The sequence below is a fragment of the Saccopteryx bilineata genome, chromosome 1 (genome assembly GCF_036850765.1).
Source record: "Saccopteryx bilineata isolate mSacBil1 chromosome 1, mSacBil1_pri_phased_curated, whole genome shotgun sequence".
NCBI lineage: Eukaryota > Metazoa > Chordata > Mammalia > Chiroptera > Emballonuridae > Saccopteryx > Saccopteryx bilineata.
Genome location: NC_089490.1, coordinates 307,121,604 through 307,142,862, shown reverse-complemented (window position 1 = coordinate 307,142,862; position 21,259 = coordinate 307,121,604). Strand labels below are relative to the sequence as shown.

General features: G+C 39.3%; 1 protein-coding gene across 4 annotated transcripts in view; it reads right to left on the bottom strand.

The window, feature by feature from the left end:
* CBL (Cbl proto-oncogene) overlaps positions 1-21,259 on the bottom strand; it is a 139,814-nt gene that overhangs the window by 31,445 nt on the left and 87,110 nt on the right. For all 4 annotated transcript variants that reach the window (XM_066246737.1, XM_066246744.1, XM_066246760.1 and 1 more), the window contains 6 exons: positions 17,179-17,335; positions 14,674-14,795; positions 14,197-14,334; positions 11,050-11,137; positions 10,408-10,539; positions 10,007-10,210 (listed from right to left, as the gene is read on the bottom strand). In XM_066246737.1, the coding sequence (XP_066102834.1) occupies positions 10,007-10,210; positions 10,408-10,539; positions 11,050-11,137; positions 14,197-14,334; positions 14,674-14,795; positions 17,179-17,335 (841 nt within the window). The remainder of the gene's footprint in view (positions 1-10,006; positions 10,211-10,407; positions 10,540-11,049; positions 11,138-14,196; positions 14,335-14,673; positions 14,796-17,178; positions 17,336-21,259) is intronic.

The window sequence follows — 21,259 nt, the reverse complement described above, 5'->3', positions numbered from 1 at the left end:
TGAACCATTTGAGCGATGGCTGCGGGAGCCCTGACCGGGAATCGAACCCAGGACACTTCCACACGCCAGGCCTTCTATTTGTAGCTTCCTTTTCATTCTACTTACCAACCTTAGACCTGATACTTTAAAGCTGCCTGCCAGTGATTCTCCCAACTTTCAGTTTGTTTTCTTTGTTTTGGGATTTTTTCTCTCTATTTTTCTGAAGTGAGAAGCAAAGAGGCAGAGAGACAGACTCCTTCATGCGCCCAACCGGCCGCCCAGCAAGCCCACTAAGGGACGATGTTCTGCCCATCTTGGGCATTGCTCCATTGCAATCGAAGCCATTGTAGCGCCTGAGGTGGAGGCCATGGAGCCATCCTCAGAGCCCGGGCCAACTTTGCTCCAATGGAGCCTTGGCTGCAGGAGGGGAAGAGAGAGATAGAGAGAAAGGAAAGGGGGAAGGGTGGAGAAGCAGATGGGCACTTCTCCTGTGTGCCCTGGCCAGGAATCGAACCCAGGACTTCCACACACCAGGCTGACACTCTACCACTGAACCAACCGGCCAGGGTCAACTTTCAGTTTTTTATCTCACAAAATCCTTTCATTCACCTTTATCAGCTTAGATGTCCTTAAACACTCACTAGCTCTAAAACCATTCATCAGTAACTCACTTTCCTATCACTCTTTATTCTGGAATTCCCACCTTTTTGCCTTTGTTTGAAAGGCCCTCTCTGCCTATTTTGAGCCCTCCCAACATCCATCTCTCTTTCTCATTTGTGAAGTGCAGAGGTTTAAGCTAATCAAATTCCTCAATTCATGGCACCACATCGTAACTGATCCCTGCAATGTTTGTTTATCTCAACATATCATAAAGTTCCAAAAAAGGAAGAAAATCACAAGTGGAGAAGAAATTATCAGAGAAATAATACAAAGCATTTCCAAGACCTAAGGGATATAAATATCCATATAAAAAGGGTTCACAAACAAACTAAAAACACACTTAAATTTTCAGGGATTCAAGGATAAGGAAAATACCCTAAAAGCTTCTGGGGAGAGAGGAAAGAGTAGGGACCAAGTAGCAAAATTACATTTGAAACAAGAAGTCAAGTGAAGTTGTAACAATTTTTAGTTGAAATTTTTTCAACATAGATTTCTGTAACTACTGGTCAGTTTGAGGGTTGAATAAAGACATTGTAAGATATCAAATATCTCAAAATATTTACCTCTCACCTTTTCACAGAAAGTTATTTTGAGGACATATTCCACCTGAACAAGGAAGTAAAGCAAAAAGAAGGAAAACACAGGAGCCAAGAACTAGGCACGCCAACCCACAGGAGAGGCAATGAAGTCCCATGATGATGGCAAAGGAAGACCTCAGAGGAATGGGGAATGCAGCACACCCAGACAATAACCAGTCCAGACTGGAGCTGAAACATGGAAGACTCCTATGTGTTAGTATACTACATTATATACTGTCTACTATATTAATAGAATTTACAGAAAATTATATTGAGAGGTTGTTGACAGCACAGTAAGACTCGGTAGTGATACGTACAAACTAAAAACTAAGGAAATAAAAATAAAGCAATTATTCCAGGAAAAGCAAAGTAGTTATATTATAGTTATTATATTATTTGGTACACTGGAGAGCAAAATCATTAAAACACTGAATATCAATTAAGCCAAAAGACATTCAGATAAATATAGTGGGAAGATACAGGGTAGAAAGGAGGGAGATAATAAGCAATCTAAATCCATTTCTACAATACCTAAAGTGAATACATAATATTGAAGAACTGAAGAGAAATCAATATAAACCTACGATTAAGAAAGTTTTTAGAACAGAAAAATCTAAGTGGGACACAGAAAGAAATTGGAAAGGTAGAGGCAGGGAACCAACATTTCTATAAGGCTATTAGCAATTATTTAAAAATTTTCTAAACCCCACATGTATTTATCACTTGGTATTTTTTTTTTTTTTTTTTGGTATTTTTCTGAAGCTAGAAACGGGGAGAGACAGTCAGACTCCCACATGTGCCTGACCGGGATCCACCCAGCAAGCCCACCAGGGGGCGATGCTCTGCCCCTCCGGGGCGTCGCTCTGCCGCGACCAGAGCCACTCTAGCGCCTGGGGCAGAGGCCAAGGAGCCATCCCCAGCGCCCGGGCCATCTTTGCTCCAATGGAGCCTCGGCTGCAGGAGGGGAAGAGAGAGACAGAGAGGAAGGAGGGGGTAGGGGGGAGAAGCAGATGGGCGCTTTGCCTGTGTGCCCTGGCCGGGAATTGAACCCGGGACTTCTGCATGCCAGGCCGACGCTCTACCACTGAGCCAACCAGCCAGGGCCTATCACTTGGTATTTTTAAAAAGTAGATCCATTATATTAAAAACAAATGAGCCTGACCAGGCGGTGGTGCAGTGGATAGAGTGTCGGACTGGGATGCAGAGGACCCAGGTTCGAGACCCTGAGGTCTCCAGCTTGAGCTCGGGTTTATTTGGTTTGAACAAAGCTCACCAGCTTGGACCCAAGGTCGCTGGCTTGAGCAAGGGGTTATTCGTTCTGCTGAAGGCCCGTGGTCAAGGCACATATGAGAAAGCAATCAATGAACAACTAAGGTGTCGCAATGAAAAACTGATGATTGATGTTTCTCATCTCTCTCTGTTCCTGTCTGTCTGTCCCTATCTATCCCTCTCTCTGACTCTGTAAAAAATAAAGAAAAGAAAAGAAATAGCAAAACAACAATCAATAGCTACCAGGAGGTGACAAAACAGGCACTTTCACAGTCTCATACCTTCAGGAGCGGTTTTAGGATAAAAAATTAAGGATACATTTTAATATTTATTAAAAGAAATAAAATACTTTTACTCAAATATTTTATTCATACCTTATACAAACTAAAAAGTACAAATAATAAAACACCCACATATTAACACCACTCAGCTAAGAAATGAAATACCACTCCTTTTGTAAAATCTCCATGTGCTCCTTCCCCTAATTATATCCTTCTGCTCTGTCAGTTTAAATTTTTCTATAAAAGAATCTTTTATCCAACAATTCTACAGCTAGAAATTTACCCTGAAGTACAAAAGAATACCAGTATGTATATAACCTACAAACAATATGAATGCCCATTAAGAAAGACTACTGTACCAAATAGCCAAGTGACAATACATGAAGTTGTTTTTTCTCTATTTGAAGTTTTACAGTATACATTATTACTTTATTTAAATGAATAAATTTAATAGTATTCATATTTATCAGCTATGAAAAAGTGTTCATTTTCTTCTTTCCTTTAAAGTCTTATGTAAGTGCCTGACCAGGCAGGGGCACAGTGGATAGAACTGGAACGCTGAGGACGCAGGTTCAAAACCCTGAAGTCACTGGCTTGAGTACGAGCCCACTCAACCAGTGTGTGGAATCATAGACATGACCCCATGGTTGCTGACTTGAGCAAGAGGTCACTGGCTCAGCTGGAGCCCCCCAGTCAAGGCACATATGAGAAAGCATCACTGAACAACTAAAGTACCACAGTGAAGAATTGATGCCTCTCATTTCTCTCCCTTCCTGTCTGTCCATCCCTCTCTCTTGCTAAAAAAATAATAAAAATAAAGTCCTATATAGCAGTTAAAGAGTATGCACACAACTGATATCAATGTATACTGTCAGCCTCGTGTTAAATAGTGTTTTACCTGTTATACATATTTTCGTCCCAATAAAACTACTAGCTCCTTGGCCCTGGCCAGTTGGCTCAGCATGTGGAAGTCCTGGGTTCGATTCCCGGCCAGGGCACACAGGAGAAGCACCTATCTGCTTCTCCACCCCTCCTCTTCTCCTTTCTCTCTGTCTCTCTTTTCCGCTCCCGCAGCCAAGGCTCCATGGGAGCAAAGTTGGCCCCGGGCGCTGAGGACAGCCGCATGGCTTCTGCCTCAGGCGCTGTAATGGCTCTGGCTGCAAAAAAGCAACACCTCAGATGGGCAGAGTATCGGCCCCTGGTGGGCATGCCCGGTGGATCCCAGTCGGGTGGATCCCAGTCGGGCGCATGCAGGAGTGTCTGACTGCCTCCCCACTTCTAACTTCAGAAAAATACAAAAAACAAAACAAAACAACAAAAAAACCCCCTACTAGCTTCTTGAGGGAACTTTGTCTTAGGTTTCTTATCCCATAAAGTCCTAAACACAAAGCTATACACCTTATAAAAATAATGTATTAACTTAAAAAAAATTAAAATATTCCATAAAATGTCAAGTCCTCTAAACTTATATCCTCAAAATTATAGCAATTTGCTGTGTAGTTATCCGATTTTTTCCCCTATTCATGTTAAATTTTTTTACAACTGCCTGACCTGTGGGGATGCAGTGAATAAAACTTTTACCTGGAATGCTGAGGCCACTGATTCAAAACTCTGGGCTTGACCAGTCAAGGCACATACCAGGAGCAATATGAGTTGATGCTTCCCACTCCTCCCCTCCCTCCTTTCTTTCTCTTTCTCTCTCTCTCCTCTCACTAAAAAAAATCAATAAAATTTAAAAATAATATTTACAACCAAAGTTTTAAAAAATATATAATGATACTACCCATAGTATATATATTTTAAACAATATGCATTATACAGCCTTCCTCCTAAGCATATGCAAACTAAACTCACTCTGTAGGTAGAGCATTCCATTATATAGACTATAACAGGCATAATGATCTCCTGCCCCCCCAAAGTTCATGCCCTAAAACTCAGAATCTTATCTGGTAACTTTGCTAATTTGATTAAAAATATGGATCTTGAGATAGGAGAATTATCCTGGATTATCTGGGTAGGCACAATCTAATCACAAATCCTTAAAAGCAGAGAACTTCAGAGAGACAAGATTAAAGGAGTCCAGGAGTCAAAGAATGCAACTGCCCCTAGCAGGTGGGCTACTGTCAGCTGACAATGACAACCAGCAAGGAAACAGGGAACTTAATCTTCTAAAAGGAGAGGAATTAAATACTGCCAAACACAAAGTAGGACATGGATCCTCCCCTAGAGCCTCCAGAAAGAAATACAGACCTGACTTTAGGCTGATGGGACATGTGTTGGAATTCTGGCCTACAGAACTATAGAAGATTAAATTTGTACTGTTTTAAGCTGCTAAATTTGTACTAATTTGTTATGGCAATAGAATATTAACACATGTGGACATGTGGGTTGTTTGTAATTTGTTATTATAAATAATGCTGTAAGAGTAACTACATCTATAATTTGTATATTTGTCTGAGTATATCTTTTTCTTTTTTCTTTTTTTGTGGCAGAGACAGAGAGTCAGAGAGAGGGACAGACAGGAAGGGAGAGAGATGAGAAACATCAATTCTTCGTTGCAGCTCCTCAGTTGTTCATTGATTGATTTCTCATATGTGCCTTGGAGCCAGGGATCTTGGGCTCAAGCTGGTGAGCTTTTTGCTCAAACCAGCCCCCGCTCAAGCTGGCGACCTCGGGGTCTCGAACCTGGGTCCTCCACATTCCAGTCCAACGCTCTATGCGCCACCGCCTGGTCAGGCCTGAGTATATCTTTAGGAGAAATTCCTAGAAATGAAATTGCTAATTCAAACTGTGAACATTATATATACTGCTCAAAAAAATTAGGAGATATTTCATCGCTTGATATTAAAATATCCCCTAATTTTTGTGAGCAATATATTTTGAAAGATTGTCAAATTGTCCTCCTCAAAGACTGAACTAATTTGTACCCACATCAATACTAAATGTGCATGCCTATTTCTCCACAATAAGTATTACCAGCTATATAAATTCATGAAGAAAAAAAGGGTATTTTGATTTCAAATAAATACATATATGAAAGACTTCTTTATCTTATTATTCAGCTTCCCTAATAATCCAGGAATTACCAGTAAATTTTCACATATGAAAAGATAACAATCTATGCAAGAACATAAAACTGTTATAGAGGTCAAATGAATCTCTTAAAGAGGAACCAAAGAATCTGTAATAAGGGGCCAAAACTACCGTCAACTTCAGAAGACCAAAAATGTTCCAAAGAGTCCAGATTTCTTCAATTATCCATTATTGATATAGTATAGATAAACTGATAAATTCTTGTTTTGATATGTTTTAAATTCCCAAAAATTCAAAGTAATTACTATGTGCTCAGTTTTGAGATGCTAATTACAAATAAGACATGGCTCTCGCCTTCTAGGAACTTATAATGGGATGTATGTTTACTAAATTATTACAAGATGATAAATTCTATAGCAGACATAGTCACAGCATCAAAGAAAAATCTGGCCAAACCTGGATTATATGTGTGTAAATATATGTGAGTAAATTGGGAGGTGGGGAAAGCCGGGTACAGTCTGGAAAGGTTTCCTAGGAAATGAAAACAGCTACATTACATAGAAAAAATAAAAGGACTACAAAACATAAAGTAGAAAGGATTATCAGTGAAAAGTACCTGGAAAGGAAAATTAATTTAACCCATTAAGTAATGAGAAGTCATCAAAGAGTGTAAGGCAAAGGGATGAGGTTGGTCAGGTTTGTATTGTAGATCAATGACTTAGTGGCAAGGAGAACAGATGATGATGACAGTGTAAAATTAGGCAGTGGCATGAGGACACAGAGGGAGAGTTACACTGGATATAATCACGTAAGAGATAAAATCCATTCTTTCAATGTTTACCAAGCACCCACTATGTGCCAGGCAGTCAGGTGCTGATATAAAAGAAAGCTTCTTTTGTACCAAGGAAAGGCACCCATGACTTTGTAACATTCTAAACTAGACAATCTGAAGCATATTAGAATCTTTTGTTTGCACTATATTTACTTAAATCTTCATGGACTGACTGACATATAAAATTTAAAGAATAAATCCTGTTTTACCCTACCACCTGATGTACCAGAATTTGATCACATCCTTTCTTAGCCTTTCTCTCTTTTATTTTTACTAGGCCTTCCTAGTTTGTTTAGTTTCTACATGGTACCTCCTACCACCCTCCAATCACTTTAGTTGTCATTTATTTGGTTATTAACAGTGTCTCCTCTCTCCCCATCAAACCTTTGTGGTTTTTTCCCAGTTTAGTTTTAATTTTTATTTATTTAATTTTTTGACGTGACACCGATTAACATAGTTATACAGGTCTCAGGTGTCCAATACTACAACAGGTCTCTGTATATCATATTGTGTGTTCACCGCCCCCCACCAAGTCAAGTTTCTATGCATCACTATTTATCCCCTCTATATCCTCCTCCACTTTCCCCATCATAATCACCATACTGCTGTTCGTGTCCATGAGTTTTTCTTTTTTAGTTCTTTTTTGCTCAATCCCTCACACCCTCACCCAGCCCAACAGCTGTCAGCTTGCTCTCTCTGTATGAGTCTGTCTCTATTTTACTTGTTAGTTCATTAGATTCCATATACAAGTGAAATCATATGGTACTTGTCTTTCTCTGACTGGCTTATTTCACTTAGCATAATGCTCTCCAAGTCCATCCATGCTGTTGCAAAGAGTAAGATTTCCTTTTTTTTTTCTTTTCTTTTCTTTTTTTTTGATGGCCAAGTAATAATCCATTGTGTGAATGTACCACAGCTTTTTTATTCATTCATCTACTAAAGGTCACTTGGGATGTTTCCAGATCTTGACTATTATGAGGTAACTCCACACTGCTTTCCACAGTGGCTATATTAATCTGCATTCCTACCAACAATGCAGGAGGGCTCCCTTTTCTACACATCCTTACCAATACTTGTTGATTTAATGATGAAAGCCATTCTAAAAGGTGTGAGGTAATATCTCATTGTGGTTTTAATTTGCATTTCTCTAATGATTAATGAGGTTGAGCACCTTCTCATACACCTATTGGCCATCTGTATGTCTTTTTTCTTTTTTTAATAGGGACAAAGAGAGAGTCAGAGAGAGGGATAGATAGGGACAGACAGAGAGAGATGAGAAGCATCAATCATCAGTTTTTCGCTGCGACCCCTAGTTGTTCATTGATTGCTTTCTTTTTTTTTTCTTTTTCTGAAGTTGGAAACAGGGAGGCAGTCAGACAGATTCCCGCATGTGCCCAACCGGGATCCACCCGGTATGCCCACCAGGGGGCAATGCTCTGCCCATCTGGGGCGTTGCTCTGTTGCAACCAGAGCCATTCTAGCACCTGAGGCAGAGGCCACAGAGCCATCCTCAGCGCCCGGGCCAACTTTGCTCCAATGGAGCCTTAGCTGCGGGAAGGGAAGAGAGAGACAGAGAGGAAGGAGAGGGGAAGGGGTGGAGAAGCAGATGGGCGCTTCTCCTGTGTGCCCTGGCCAGGAATCGAACCCGGGCCTCCTGCACACCAGGCTGACGCTCCACCACTGAGCCAACCGGCCAGGGCCAACTGCTTTCTCATATGTGCCTTGACCACGGGCTTTCAGCAGACCAAGTAACCCTTTGCTCGAGCCAGCGACCTTGGGTCCAAGCTGGCGAGCTTCTTGCTCAAGCCAGATGAGCCCGTGCTCAAGCTGGCGACCTCGGGGGTCTCGAACCTGGGTCCTTCCGCATCCCAGTCCGACGCTCTATCTACTGTGCCACCGCCTGGTCAGGCTGTATGTCTTTTTTTTTTTAGTGGGAGAAAGAGACAGAGACAGACAGGAAGGGAGAGAAATGAGAAGCCTCAACTTATAGTTGTGGCACTTTGGTTGTTCATTGATTGCTTTCTCATACTTGACCGGGGGACTTCAGCTGAGCCAGTAACCTCTTGCTCAAGCCAGCAACCATGGGGTCATGTCTATCATCCTACGCTCAAGCTGGTGAGCCTGCAGTCAATCTGGATGAGCCTGTGCTCAAGCTGGCAACCTCGGGGTTTCAAGCTTGGGTCCTCAGTGTCCCAGGCTGACACTTTATCCACTGTATCACCACCTCGTCAGGCTGTATGTCCTCTTTCAAAAGGGTCTATTCAGGTCCTCTGCCAATTTTTTAATTGAATTGTTTGTTTTTTTGGTGTTGAGGTTTGTAAATTCTTTATAAATTTTGGATATTAATCCCTTATCAGACGTATCAGCGAATATGTTCTTCCATTCAATGGGTTATCTTTTCAGGTGTTGATGGTTTCCTTTTCTGTGCAAAATCTTTTCAGTTTGATAATAGTCCCATGTGTTTTTTTTTTCTCTTACCCAAGGAGATATATCAGAAAAAAATACTGCTACAAAAAACATCTGAAATTTTACTGTCTATGCTTTCCTCTAAGATTCTTATGGATTCAAGTCTCATATTTAAATCCTTAATCCATTTTGAGTTTATTCTTGTGTATCACGTTAAGCAGGTGGCCTGGTTTCTTTCTTTCTTTTTTTTTTTTTTTGCACTATCTGTCCAATTTTCCCAACACCATTTATTGAATATTCTATCTTTACCCTATTGTATGTTCTTGCCTCCTTTATCAAATATTAATTGACCATATGCAGGTGGGTTAATTCTATTCCACTGATCCAAATGTCTGTTTTTATGCTGGTACCATGCTGTTTTGATTACTATGGACTTGTACTGTACTTTGATATCAGGTAGCATGATTCCTCCAACTTTGTTCTTCTTTCTCAAGACTGCTATAACTGTTTGGGGTCTTTTGTGGTTCCATATAAATTTTTGGAATATTTGCTCTAGCTCTGCAAAATACACCATTGGTATCTTGATTGGAATTGCATTGAATCCATAGATTGCTTTGGCTAATACAGAAACTTTAATGATGTTAATTCTTCCTATCCATGAACACAGTATATACTAAAGTATCTGGCAAAAGATTCTGGTTCAGCTTACTATTGCAAGATCTTCAGCAAATTCCTTAACTCTCTGTGCCTCAGTTTATTCATCTGTTAAAGGAGGATAATAATAGTACCTACTCACAGGGTTATATGAGTTAACATTAGAAAAGTCCTTGACATGGTATCTCTGACAGTATAGATGCTCAATAAATATTAGCTATTATTACTCCATGTAGTTTGGATATCATTATGCTCTATAGCTTTAGAAGACAACTCATAATGGATTTTGCAAGTCTCTTAAGTAGTGATCTTACCTTGGCACCAGCTAATTCCTTCATCATAAAGAGAGAATCGTCAGCTCGTTCATCATCATCATCATCATAATTTGGGGAAGGAGCTCCCTCTGCTCCTTGCCTCAAAAGGCTGCCACCTCCTCTAGGATCAAATGGATCTACCACAATGGGTTCAGTACCTTTAATTTCACAACGGCAAAAAGGACAGCCCTGGCCTTCTGATTCCTGCAGAGGAAACAGGAGATGATAACAGGTACATCTCAAAGTACTTAAAATATTCCTAGAAATACATTTCCTATAGATGAAAAAAGAAGTCAAAAGTTGAAAACCTACCCCACATACCAGGCCATCATTTATACACATAATCCCCAATTTGTCACAGCAGTTACATAGCTGAGCAAATGCATGATTCAGACCCATACCTGCCAGGACGTGAGACAGGATGTGCACATGAGGTGCCCACAGGGCTCAATCTTTACATCCTTATCATTTTCAGCACATATTTTACACAGCTGGAACGTAGAGCCCATTTCACAGTATAATTCATATTGCTCCTTCGATTAAAAAAAAAGGAAGATTACTTGACCTATTTCATATATTTGCTGAATATATTAATGAGTGACTACAACTATAAATGCTGAAAACGGATATTAAAGACCATTACTGTCTATACAAATTCTGACTGTATAAAAGTTTCACAACAGTGGTCAACATTCTCCAATAAAACATATAAATCACTTAGTCTAGGTCCTATTTTTTTTTATAAATAAATTCTTATTAATTTTAATGGGGTGACATCAATAAATCAAGGTACATATATTCAAAGAAAACATGTCCAGGTTATCCTGTCATTCAGTTATGTTGCATGCCCATCACCCTAGGTCCTATCTTAAGCTGCATGGTCTAAACAGAAACCACATGCAACACAAATTCACTAATCTAGTCAATGGTTTAAAATTTAAGTGTTCCGATCACTTAATACAAGTCTACTGTCAGTTCTATTAAGTCTATACAAAAGCTTGGCTATAGTGATATGGTTGGTTATAATATAAAACAAAACTTACCTGGGTTACTTTGATGTGGTCTTGGGGAGTTGGTTCACATAAGCCTGTCAGGTCAGGATTCTGATTCCGTCCATCAGGAAACAAATAGCTGTAAAAATAATGACCAACCCTGGGACTTTATGGAAGCCAATTTATTACCGCTTGCTAATATAGACAAATGATATCTATGAATTTCCTCATAAAAGGGCAGCTTTGCAAAAGTACAAAGATAAATCTTACTAATATTTCTTTTTTAAAAACTTTATTTAGAAAATTAACTTTAACAGGGTAATATTGATAGATAAGAGTATATACCATACCGTATTTCCCCATGTATAAGATGTACTTTATTTTGGGGGCCCAAAATTTGAAATACAGTGTGTCCGTGAAGTCATGGTGCACTTTTGATCGGTCACAGGAAAGCAACAAAAGATGATAGAAATGTGAAATCTGCACCAAATAAAAGGAAAACCCTCCCAGTTTCTGTAGGATGATGTGGCAGCATGTGCACATGCTCAGATGATGACATAACACCGTGTATACAGCGGAGCAGCCCATGGCCATGCCAGTCGAGATGTGGACGGTACAGAGGAAAGTTCAGTGTGTTCTGTGGCTCGCTAAATTCGAATCCGTGACCAAAGTGCAACGTGAATATCAGCGTGTTTATAATGAAGCGCCACCACATAGGAATAACATTACTCAGTGGGATGAGCAGTTGAAGGAAACTGGCAGTTTGGTGGAGAAACCCCGTTCTGGTAGCCCATCAGTCAGTGACGAGTCTGTACAGGCTATACAGGATAGCTACCTAAGGAGCCCTAAAAAGTCTGTGTGTGAGCCCACATCAAACTGCACTGAATAGGTATGAAACTGGGAGAGTTTTCCTTTTATTTGGTGCAGATTTTACATTTCTATCGTCTTTTGTTGCTTTCTTGTGACTGGTCAAAAGTGTACCATGACTTTACGAACACACTGTAAAATGTACTACATAAAGTTACTGAACTCAAGTTTTATTCATCATAAAATTCATACAACTCATCATCACGTCAAAACTCCCATCCATTAGCTTGTCCTCATCTGTGTTTGATGAAAAATCACTGTCTTCATATATTGCCTCGTCCTCTGATCCATCTGTGGCATTTGAAATGTCACAACCACTGTAAAAGATGCACCCAGTTTTTAGACCCCAAAATTTTTGGGAAAGGGTGCGTCTTATACATGGGGAAATATGATAGGTTTCAGGTAAACCTTTCTATAGCATTTGAACTGTTGATTATGTTGTATACCTATCACCTGAAGTCAAATTATTTTTTGTCACCTTCTAATATTTCAAAAAAATAAATAACACAGAACAGTTCCAAGAAGATTCTCCTGACACTGATATTCCCCAGGACACAATGCCAGGCTCTATCTAATGTTTTTTGTTTGTTTGTTTTTAATTTTTCCATTGATTTGAGAGGGAGAGAGGGAAAGAGAAAGAGAGAAGGATCAACTTGTTCCATTTAGTTGTTCTATGTAGCTGTGTACTCACTGATTGCTTCTCGTACGTGCCCTAACTGGGAATTGAACCACAACCTTGGCATGCTGATACAATGCTCTATCCACGGCCAGGGTTTACAGCCCCCAATTATTAATCAAGGGGTTAACAAACATTTTCTGTAAAGAATCTAACAGTAAATATTTCAGGCTTTATAAGCCATAAAGGCATTTCACATATTCTTTGTGTTGCTTATTTTTAAATAACATTTTAAAAAGAATTTATCTTAGACACAGACCGTACCAAAAGAGCTTATGGGCCAGATTGCCAACCCCTATTTTAATATATGAGAATGTATTAACAGAGTATGTATTCTTAATATATTAAGAATGTACAAATTCTTAATTTAAACTGCATTTGCTCCTCCTGGCCAAATAGCTCAGTTGGTTAGCATCATCCTGATAAACAAAGGTTGCAAATTCAGTCCCTGATCAGGGCACATACAGGAACATGTTTGTCTCTCTCCCTCCCTTCCTCTCTCTCTAAAATCAATAAATAAAAATTGTAAACTGCATTTGCTCTTGACCAAATGCCCGAAATAACCTTGTTTACAGATTTAACATTGAAAGACACCAATTTATTTTTTATTTTTATTGAAGAGAGAGATGGAGAAAAAGGAAGAGAGATGAGAAGCATCAACCCATAATTGCTTTACTTCAGTTGTTCACTGATTGCCTCTCATACATGCCTTGACTGGGGGGCTTCAGGTGAGTCAGGGACCCCTTGCTCAAGCCAGTGACCTTCGTTTCAAGCCAGTGACCTTGGTACCATGTCAATGATCCCACACTCAAGCTGTCAAACCCATGTACAAGCTGTTAGCCTACGCTCAGGCCAGCAACCTCGGGGTTTCAAACCAGGGACCTCAGTGTTCTGGGTTGATCCTCTATCCACTGCACCACCACTGGTTAGGATAGAGAGACACTAAGTTAAAAGAAATGTAACAAGAAACAAATTAAGCCACTGAGATCATCTACTAAGAAGCTTTTAGCATCAAACTGCTCAGACATTTGGGGACTTTCTAATGCTACTGTAGAAGTTGACACAAAATGGATAATAGATTTTCCTAATCATATTAAAATACAAGTTGTTTTCTGATACCTGGTCTACTGTTAGTACTTTCAGTGCTTACCTAATAATAATCAATTTGAATTCCCAAAGGAATAGCAATTCTAGAATAAATAAGAACTTAGTCATAAATATTAGCATAAATTACAAAAGCCCAAAGAAATGCTACTGAACCAAAATGAAGTTAGAATGAAGGCCACTGAGCCTGCTGTCATCAGGAGCAAACATCTAATCACTGTAATGTTGGCTAGTTAAAAACTGGTAACATATTCTGCTAACTGGTATAATTTTAAATCTAACATAGAATTGAAAATTTAAAATATGGAAAAGGAAAAAGATAAAGTTTACTTATAGTAGTAAGTAAAGCAGTAGAGAAAAATAATTTTACCCAAGAAAGCTGTTTCAAATAAAAACAAAAACCCTATAGAACCTGAAGGCCAAAACAATATAACCTGTTTATGTTTCCTGAAACTTAATCTATAGAAGAAACCTGAAATAAAGTCATTAATGATGAAGTTTTACAGTCCCTAAGTTCCTAGACTAACAGATGGTAAATAGTTGGTACTCACAAGCCTTCCCTGAAGCCATCAATTAGTGCTTGGAAGAGGGGTTTATTGTGAGGGATTGTCTGGAGAATGTTTCCGTCAGCAGTGACATAACCAATAGCCCACTGACCCAGACGAGTACAGCTCAGCCGGAAAATGTAACTGAGAATAGAGACAAATAGAATCTTTAATATATAATAAGTTCATATTAGGACAGAAAGTAAAACAGAGACAAAAATCAAAAAGTCCATCAACAATAGATTCTTTGATGACTCTAGACCAAAAATAAAAAACACGTAAGTCCAGTTCTGAAGTGGCTTGAAAGCATTTATCAAATCATCGTATCTGAATGAGTCAATTCCTCTTATAAAGAGGCATCAATCCTACTGCAGAAGTATGTCTACTAGGGAACTAATAAAAGATCATATTTCCTCTATTTTAACAAAGGTCAAAAGAAAGTAAAATTCAGGAAAAGACGCCTCTTTGATTCATGGCACTGACCTGCCAGGTTTGTGGATGAATTTCTGGAGCCGAGCTTTTACTTCATCATAGGTCAGGAAAGCCATGTAACCAGGATGAGTTACAGCAAGACTATTCCAGTTCCTGAGCAAAGAGGACCAGGGCTAAGGAAACAAGATCAATCAGACCATTTGGCTCAAGATATAGAACTATCCTCAGAGCAACACAGAACCTCAATTCTCAATTATAAATTCTCCATTTCATGTCACCGATTTTCAACTGTATTGGCATTTTGAGGGAAGACAAACAAACATATTTGGGAGATAAGAACTCTGAAAAGCTAAGAAGAAACAAAATATCCTTATAGGGAAAACTTAACTTTACAAAATAAAATTCAAAAACTTTTAAAGCAGTTCTAACTAACAGTAGTGAGGTTACACAACAATAAACAAAAGAACAAAATAAGGCAGGGACTACATGTACAATTAAGTTCCAAATAAAGGTTTATGCAAATGGCATACACACACATTATCATTAGAAGAAAAAAAAGAATTCTTTTTGAAGCATCATTAAATCTCAGTATTAACAGTCAAGAATTTTATTGCAATAGGAGAAAAGTTCAGAACACGTATAATTTTTCAATAACAGAGAACTGATTAAATACATCATATTATATTCATGCACCACACAATGATATTCTAGGTCAGTGTTTGGCAAACCCATTAGTCAACAGAGCCAAATATCAACAGTACAACGATTGAAATTTCTTTTGAGAGCCAAATTTTTTAAACTTAAACTATATAGGTAGGTATACTGTTATTTACTTAATTAGGGTACTCCTAAGCTGGCCAAAGAGCCGCACTCAAGGGGCCAAAGAGTCACATGTGGCTCGCGAACCATGGTTTGCTGACCACTGTTCTAGGTCAATGACTGACTGCATATACCATGATGGTCCTATTAAGATTATAATGATGCTGTGGGGAGGGGGGGGATCAGAAAAATAAAAAGGAAAAAAAAACAAGATTATAATGATGCTTTAAAAAGTCCTAACTCCGGCCCTGGCCGGTTGGCTCAGTGGTAGAGCGTCGGCCTGGCGTGCGGAAGTCCCAGGTTCGATTCCCGGCCAGGGCACACAGGAGAAGCGCCCATCTGCTTCTCTACCCCTCCCCCCCTCCTTCCTCTCTGTCTCTCTCTTCCCCTCCCGCAGCCAAGGCTCCACTGGAGCAAAGATGGCCCGGGCGCTGGGGATGGCTCCTTGGCCTCTGCCCCAGGCGCCAGAGTGGCTCTGGTCACAACGAGCGATGCCCCGGAGGGGCAGAGCGTCGCCCCCTGATGGGCGTGCCGGGTGGATCCCGGTCGGGCGCAAGCAGGAGTCTGTCTGACCGTCTCTCCCCATTTCCAGCTTCAGGAAAATACAAAAAAAAAAAAAAAGTCCTAACTCCTACTAAAATCACAGCCATCATAACATCGCAGCACAATGCTCATCACTCATGTGTTTGTGGTGCTGCTGTGGTAAACATATCTACTGCCTTGCCAGTCACATAAAAGCACAGTACATACAATTATGTCCACTACATGACACTTGACAATGCTATTAAGTGACTATCTTACTGTTTATGTATTTACTATACTATACTTTTAATGTTAGAGTACTCTTTTTACTTCTAAACAAGTCTGCTGTGAAGCAATATGCTGTGTCACACCAGCAGCAGTCTCATACATCCCGTGTTTACCACATATAAATACTTTGAACGTATCATTTTCTCTCGTGCTTGATGGAGTCTCATGTTGCTTTATAAATTAAATGCAGCCTAAATGTACAGTGTTATAGTCTATAGCAGTACACAATAATGTCCTAGACCTTCATGTTCATTAACCACTCAGTAGGTGACTCACCAGAACAACTTCCAGTCCAGCAAGTTCCACTTATGGTAAGTGCCCCGTACAGATGTACCACTTTTTAAATCTTTTATACCATATTTTTCCTGTAACTTTTCTGTGTTTAGATACACAAATATTTAACCTCTGTATTAAAATAACCTACTACAGTATTCAGTACACTAACATTCTGTGGAGGTTTGTAGCCTAGGAGCAACAGGCTACACTACATAGCCTCGGTGTGCAGGAGGCTCTACTATGTAGGTTTGCGTAACTGCATTCTGTGATGTTTGCACAAGGACAAAACTGGCTAACAAAGGACTTCTCAGAAGAAATCCCTGTTGTTATGTAGTATTGACTGTATACCCATTTTCTGGACATTCTACAACCATAAAATGATGCAAGAGAATATTTAATAGCAAACAAAGATTACAAACGTGAGGGGAAGAAAGCAAACTGTATAGTTATTTTTACCAAAAATACTATATGTGCATATTCATATCTGTATCTATATATAGATATGAAATACAACATAATTCTAATCTTTTTTTTTATGGTTTCTAGAATAAAAATACTTTTATAGTAGGCAAAATCCCAAATGTTAATTTTCAAAGCTTTCTCTTCAGAAAAGCACCAATAACTACTTTAACCAGCTTTTTAGAATCCTACCTGAAAGAGTCGTGTAAAGATGTCAAATTCAAAAACTGAAATATAATCATTGCAGGTCAGATCAATAGTGGATTTCAGAGCCATGGCCTCCAGCCCAGAACTGATGGGATGTACTTCATGAAGGGCCTGTCGGAAGCTCTTCCAAGGGACAATTGTCCTGGTTTGGGGGAGTGAGAGGCACAGAGTAAGATAAAGATAAATTTGGGCATTCTTATAAATAATCAAGGGAAAGAGAGCCACATTAATCTCTCAGTATCAATTTCAATTCTCTTAAAGAAGCTAAGCTATATTTTGGATTGAGAACAGAAAGAGAGTAAATGATCTTTCTTAACTTTTTAATGAGTAAATCAATAATAGAGAAGTTTTTTCCACTGTTTTCTGGAAGAATGGTACAAATTACTCTCCTTTCTCAACTTTCTTCAGATATTTGTACTATTAGAAAAGTAAATAAAGAGGAATAACTACTCTTTTTATATAATAAATGTGATCTGTGGCCAGTCCTTCACTAACTGAAAACTTGTGCTTAAACTAACTTTTTAAATCCATGTGAACCATGAGTTCTTCGAAGAACTCACACCTTCAGGACTAGACAGGAGGAACTAGGCTTAAGGTACAGAAACAAGAGTTCTGATATAGATGAGGGAGAAATTATTGAACACAAGACTGACTAAAACCCAGATAAGGCTAGCAAGAAATATTATGGCCTGGCCGGTTGGCTCAGCGGTAGAGCGTCGGCCTGGCGTGCGGGGGACCTGGGTTCGATTCCCAGCCAGGGCACATAGGAGAAGCGCCCATTTGCTTCTCCACCCCCCCCTCCTTCCTCTCTGTCTCTCTCTTCCCCTCCCGCAGCCAAGGCTCCATTGGAGCAAAGATGGCCCGGGCACTGGGATGGCTCCTTGGCCTCTGCCCCAGGCGCTAGAGTGGCTCTGGTCGGGGCAGAGCATCGCCCCCCGGTGGGCAGAGCCTCGCCCCTGGTGGGCGTGCCGGGTGAATCCCGGTTGGGAGTATGTGGGAGTCTGTCTGACTGTCTCTCCCCATTTCCAGCTTCAGAAAAATACAAAAAAAAGAGAAATATTATGGAATAGAACTCTTTCTTTAAAACTTTAAAACAAATAAAGACTTTGAAAGCTTATGTATTTGTTTGCCTAAAAATCAAGTAATGTTTTCAACTTTTTTTTTTTTTAGTGAGGACGGAAGATAGTGAGACAAACTCCCACATGCACCCCAACCAGGATCCACCCAGCAACCCCTGTCTTGGGCCAATGCTAGAATCAACTGAGCTATTTTTAGTGCCTGAGGCTGATGCACTGGGATCAACTGAGCTATCCTCAATGCTCTGGGGCGCTTGAACCAATTGAGCCACTAGCTCTGAGAGCGGAAGAGGGAGAGAAGGAGGAGGAGAGGGAGGGGGAGAGAAGCAGATGGTCTCTTTTCTTGTCGCCCTGACCAGAAATTGAACCTGGGACATCTTTACTCTGGGCCGACATTCTGTCCACTGTGCCAACTGGCCAGATTCCTTGAACTCTTTTCTAAAGTAGTTATTAGGTTAAAAAAACAAATTTAAACTTATTCATACCTTTTCAACTAGGTTTTTAAAATCCCTAACTATTCTTTTTTTTTTTTTTTTTTTTTTATAATTTTATTTTTTTAATGGGGTGACATCAATAAATCAGGATACATATATTCAAAGATAACAAGTCCAGGTTATCTTGTCGTTCAATTATGTTGCATACCCACCACCCAAAGTCAGATTGTCCTCTGTCACCTTCTATCTTGTTTTCTTTGTGCCCCTCCCCACCCCCTATCCCTCTCCCATTCCCCCCTCCCCCCCCCCCCCCGTAACCACCACACTCTTGTCAATGTCTCTTAGTTTCAGTATTATGTCCCACCTACGTATGGAATAATACAGTTCCTGTTTTTTTCTGATTTACTTATTTCGCTTCGTATCATGTTATCAAGATCCCACCATTTTGCTGTAAATGTTCCGATGTCATCATTTCTTATGGCTGAGTAGTATTCCATAGTGTATATGTGCCACATCTTCTTTATCCAGTCATCTATTGACCGGCTTTTTGGTTGTTTCCATGTCCTGGCCACTGTGAACAATGCTGCAATAAACATGGGGCTGCATGTGTCTTTACGTATCAATGTTTCTGAGTTTTGGGGATATATACCCAGTAGAGGGATTGCTGGGTCATAAGGTAGTTCTATTTGCAGTTTTTTGAGGAACCACCATACTTTCTTCCATAATGGTTGTACTACTTTACATTCCCACCAACAGTGTATGAGGGTTCCTTTTTCTCCACAGCCTCTCCAACATTTGCTATTACCTGACTTGCTAATAACAGCTAATCGAACAGGTGTGAGGTGGTATCTAATTGCCGTTTTGATTTGCATTTCTCTAATAGCTAAAGAAGATGAGCATCTTTTCATATATCTGTTGGCCATTTGTATTTCTTCCTGGGAGAAGTGTCTATTCATATCCTCTTCCCATTTTTTTATTGGATTGTTTGTTTGTTTGTTGTTGAGTTTTATGAGTTCTTTGTATATTTTGGATATTAGGCCCTTATCTGAGCTGTTGTTTGAAAATATCATTTCCCATTTAGTTGGCTGTTTATTTTGTTATCAGTTTCTCTTGCTGAGCAAAAACTTCTTAGTCTGATGTAGTCCCATTCATTAACTTTTGCCTTCACTTCTCTTGCCATTGGAGTCAAATTCATAAAATGCTCTTTAAAACCCAGGTCCATGAGTTGAGTACCTATGTCTTCTTCTATGTACTTAATTGTTTCAGGTCTTATGTTTAGATCTTTGATCCATTTTGAGTTAATTTTTGTACAGGGAGAGAGACTGTAGTCCAGTTTCATTCTTTTGCATGTGGCTTTCCAGTTTTCCCAGCACCATTTATTGAAGAGGCTTTCTTTTCTCCATTGTGTGTTGTTGGCCCCTTTATCAAAAATTATTTGACTATATATGTGGTTTTATTTCTGGACTTTCTATTCTGTTCCATTGGTCTGAGTGTCTATTTTTCTGCCAATACCATGCTGTTTTGATTGTCGTGGCCCTATAATAGAGTTTGAAGTCAGGTATTGTTATGCCCCCAGCTTCATTCTTTTTCTTTAGGATTGCTTTGGCTATTCGGGGTTTTTTATAGTTCCATATAAATCTGATGATTTTTTACTCTATTTCTTTAAAAAACGTCATTGGAAGTTTGATGGGAATTGCATTAAATTTGTATATTGCTTTGGGTAATATAGCCATCTTGATTATATTTATTCTTCCTAGCCAAGAACAAGGTATATTCTTCCATCTCATTATATCTTTTTCGATTTCCCTTAACAATGGTTTATAGTTTTCATTATATAAGTCCTTTACATTCTTTGTTATGTTTATTCCTAAGTATTTTATTTTTTTTGTTGCAATCGTGAAGGGGATTATTCTTTTGAGTTCCTTCTCAGTTGTTTCATTGTTGGCATATAGAAAGGCTATTGACTTCTGTATGTTAATTTTGTATCCTGCGACCTTACTGTATTGGCTTATTGTTTCTAGTAGTCTTTTTGTGGATTCTTTGGGGTTTTCGATGTATAGGATCATATCATCTACAAAAAGTGATACCTTTACTTCTTCTTTTCCGAGATGGATGCCTTTTATTTCTTTGTCTTGTCTGATTGCTCTGGCTAGAACCTCTAGTACCACCTTAAATAAGAGTGGAGACAGTGGACAACCCTGTCTTGTTCCTGATTTAAGGGGGAAAGCCTTCAGTTTAGTGCCATTTAATATGATGTTAGCTGATGGTTTATCATATATGGCCTTTATCATGTTGAGATATTTTCCTTCTATACCCATTTTGTTGAGAGTCTTAAACATAAAATTGTGTTGTATTTTATCGAAAGCCTTTTCTGCGTCTATTGATAAGATCATGTGGTTTTTGTTCTTTGTTTTGTTGATATGGTGTATTACATTAACCGTTTTACGTATGTTGAACCATCCTTGAGATTCTGGGATGAATCCCACTTGATCATGATGTATTATTTTTTTAATATGTTGTTGTATTCGATTTGCTAGTATTTTGTTTAGTATTTTA